This window comes from Centruroides sculpturatus, unplaced genomic scaffold (assembly GCF_000671375.1).
Source record: "Centruroides sculpturatus isolate CEXI.00-Female unplaced genomic scaffold, Cexi_2.0 scaffold110, whole genome shotgun sequence".
NCBI classification, from domain to species: domain Eukaryota; kingdom Metazoa; phylum Arthropoda; class Arachnida; order Scorpiones; family Buthidae; genus Centruroides; species Centruroides sculpturatus.
In genome coordinates, this window is record NW_019384339.1 from 1013786 (window position 1) to 1017753 (window position 3968).

At 22.3% G+C, this 3968-nt stretch overlaps 1 protein-coding gene across 1 annotated transcript in view; it reads left to right on the forward strand.

The window, feature by feature from the left end:
• Nucleotides 1-285: 285 nt before the first annotated feature.
• LOC111633420 (protein arginine N-methyltransferase 7-like) overlaps nucleotides 286-3968 on the forward strand; it is a 32243-nt gene continuing 28560 nt past the window's right edge. The window contains 4 exon segments of the mRNA XM_023377985.1: nucleotides 286-496; nucleotides 2701-2737; nucleotides 2821-2974; nucleotides 3548-3596. Coding sequence (XP_023233753.1) covers nucleotides 300-496; nucleotides 2701-2737; nucleotides 2821-2974; nucleotides 3548-3596 — 437 coding nt within the window. The 5' untranslated portion in view covers nucleotides 286-299.

Consider the following 3968-nt stretch of genomic DNA (forward strand, 5'->3'; position numbering starts at 1 on the left):
GTTATGCTGCTATCTTGCATTAAATTTAATTACCAATTCTAAATTAAAAATTAATTANGAAAAAAAAAATCTTACAAAGCAGGTTTGGAAGAAAACACTAAAGGTGATCGAATTTCAACAACTTCAAAATTACATCATTTATAAAATTTACTATTAAAGTATAATATTTAAAAGATTTTATTTTATACTCAAAAGTAATATTATTATCGATATCGATAAAAAAAAATTAATAAAAATTTAAATTAGTAATTTATTATATATTTTGAACCACCAGTGGGCGCTTTAACTTGTGTCTACACATGGTACTCGTTGCAACTAGTAAAAAATTACTGAGAACGAAATTATTGCAAAATAAATTGTCTGAATTATCAAACGTGGTCGGTTGGACGACTATGACAAGAATGAACGTATTTTCTTCAAAATTTAATCCTATGACAGGAAGTAACGAGTGGTTGATGCAGGAGGAAAACTATGATTATATTCAAGAAATTGCAAGGTTTACTTTTGTCTATGTTCTCTGATTATTCTCGAAGATTAAACAGATATAAATCTTTTTTTGTAATTTATTAGCTTAATGTATCTTTGATATCATATAGCTTCAAAAGTCACGTGGTTCTCAATTTGCTTGAAGTAAATTTAAATAACCAGCATTGTAAAAAATAATTTATATTTTCTAGTTTACAAGAGAATTTACTTGCATATTCTACTTTAATATATAGGATATTTTATTTATTTTCAAACGTTATATTCTGTTAATAAAATTTTATGATTGCTTTTTCTAAATTAGCTGAATTATTAATCATCATGGAGTATTATTTAATTTTTTTTTTTTTTTTTCAGATTTTGATTTCATAAGTTGTAAATCACAGCTCAAAAACAATTCAAAAAAAGTTGTAACATTTCTATATGATGAATCAGATTTTAAATTAAAAAATATTGAGATGATTCTTAATAAAGATTTGACGTGATATTATGGAGATTGAGAGATGAAAAAGCAGGATTTCTGTTAAAGAAAATAATTTTTTTCAATTTAATTATATTTAGAAGGTTTATTTCTATATATTTAGTTATGCAAACGATTTGATACTGGTTTGAATATGTTCTAGGAAATATGTTTGACAATATCGTGTTGTATGACTATCATTTTTTTGGAAATTATTTAAATTTAGAAAATAAACCAAATGTATTTTGATACCATATATGATTTCAAATATGATTAACAAAAATCGTTGAATTAAAGATAAAATTATTTTGAAATTTTCCAATATGAATACATTTTTTTGATTTGTCATAAATTTATTTTGAAATTAATGAATCATTATAAATACAAAAATCCATTTGTTATTTAAACTCTAAAATAGTGGTTCTCAAACTTTTTTAGGATTTCTTGTGTGACTGTCTCTTTACAATTTTTTAGATTGCTCGCGAACCCTTTAAAAAGAACTAAATTAACATATAGGCTACTGTTACCAAAACATTTTTTGACAAACAATTATGTATTCAGAAAATGGCAAATCTTAGTCATCAAATGTACAGTACATTCAATGGATGGCTGCATCTGCTTTGCCTGAAGTGACCCCTTTGCATTCCCCTGAAACTGCTTCATTTTTAGGACCACAGTTTGAGAACCATTACAGTACAAAACATAAAGTAATTTCTGATTATTATAATTTTCTTTTAATTTAAATTTAAATAACTTATTCTTTCCGATTGTTTCCTGATTGGCTTCCTGATTACTTATTTTTCATTGTATTTGAAATAAAGAGCATCGGTACTTTGATAAATTGATGCGAAATATGATCATGAAAAACTTTAAATGTATGATTAGTTGGATTAATAATAATTACTATTATAGTACTCTAATAAAAATATATTCATTTCTATTAAACACTATATTGAAATAGAATAGTTTAAACATATAGTTTTTTTATAGTGACTATGCTTTAAAATATAAATATATTTTAGATGCAACATTTTTTCATTCTTGGCTACTATGCATCAGTTTTAGCTTTTGTGAATGTTTTAAATAATACAAAATGAAATATTGATTTAATTAAATATTGAATTATTAAGATAATTGATTAATTAAAAGAGTTGAATAAAATTATAGAAAATATTGATTTAAAATTTAATTTTATATTTAATTATGCAAGTCTAATAACAAAAGATTTAAATGTAGAAATTATCATTTCAAACTTGAATTTTAGAACTATACACAGGATAAAATTAAATTAGAGGCTTGTTTGGTTGAGATAATGCACACTTTAAAAATTATATTATATTGACATTAAACTTCATTGTAAAACTGAAAAGATTATTGCAAATTGACACTAAAGTGTATACTTTCTATATGAAACAAATACGGTGTAGATATTATCTTATAGTATTATTTAAATTTAAAATATCAAATATAAAAGCATTGCAAATAACTTTTTTGATAAATTTTATAATCTTGATTTCTTTGCATTATATAAATTAAGTATTGTATGGCTTTACCAAATTCTTTGAATTGTTATAGTTTGTTATACAGTATTGTTCGTGTACTAAATCAAAGCTTCAATTACATGTGTATTTTGATATTTCATAACTTTTAATTTTAATTAAAAGTTATAGTAATTAAAAATTTAAATTAAAATTATTTAATTCTATATGAAATAATTTATAATTTTTAAAAAAATATATTGAATTTTATAATTTCAGATCATCTTATGCAGATATGTTACATGATAAAGAAAGGGTATGTATAAAAAAATTCTTATCTCGATTATTTTGAAGTGTCGTATTAATTATAAAAATAAACTATCTCTGCTCTTGTGACAGAATCAAAAATACTACTCTGCTATAAGAATTGCTATTGAAACAATGAAGAAACATGGAAAATCTGCTAAAGTATTAGATATTGGAACTGGAACTGGTTTACTATCTTTAATGGCTGTTCATTGTGGAGCTGATTCTGTAATTGCTTGTGAGGTATAAAATTAAATTTAATTAAGTGGATATATTAACTATTTTTTTTAACAGTTATCTTCATAATGTGGAAAAACAATAATAATGAATTCTGCTTAATATTTTTATATATATACAAGTATATAAATTAAATTTGCTTTAGAAACATCACCAAACGATTGCCTAAATAATCAAGCTATAACTCCACTAATTTAATAATTAATGTTAAGTAATTTGCTACTAGAGGTGGACATTTATAGAGGTAAATTATTTAATAAATTATTAAAAATTTTAATTATTAATTTAGTTAAGAGATGGCACCTAATGTCTACCTATAGTAGCAAATTACTTAATATTAATTATTAAATTAGTGGAGTTATAGCCTGATTATTTAGGCAATTATTTGGTGATATACTATATACATATTGGGCTTCACAATGTTTGTTATACTTATAAATTTGCTTTATTTATTAAACATGATAACACAATGTTTTAACTTTACATATAATAAAGTATATTTATCAATATTCAAAACCTATAAATTTTTAGCTTGCATTTATTTTATTTTATTATATAATCTATTAAAAGCTATGCCTACATATCGAACCATTGGCATTATGTCATTTAAATGAAATAACAGCAAATATTTTGTTATTGATTTTGAATCTTTACTCAATTATTATATTATACTTACTTACTCAATATTATAAAATATTTTTGTAAACTGTTATTCAGTGATTGTTAACTATTATTTTTTATAGATTGTTTCACTCTCTCATACTATTATTAGTTAAAATGATATTTTATTGTTATAATGATATTCTGTACATTTAGGTTGACATTTAAAATATGAAATGGTTTTAAATAAATTTAAAAGTATTCTAGGATTTAAAATTTTTTGAATTTGAACTTATGTATTCAACTTAGCACTTACAGTTAAATTAGTTTGAGGTTTTGATTTAAAAAATAAAATTTTTTATTGATTATAAGACATTTCATTGTGTTTAAAATATTTTTTAAAT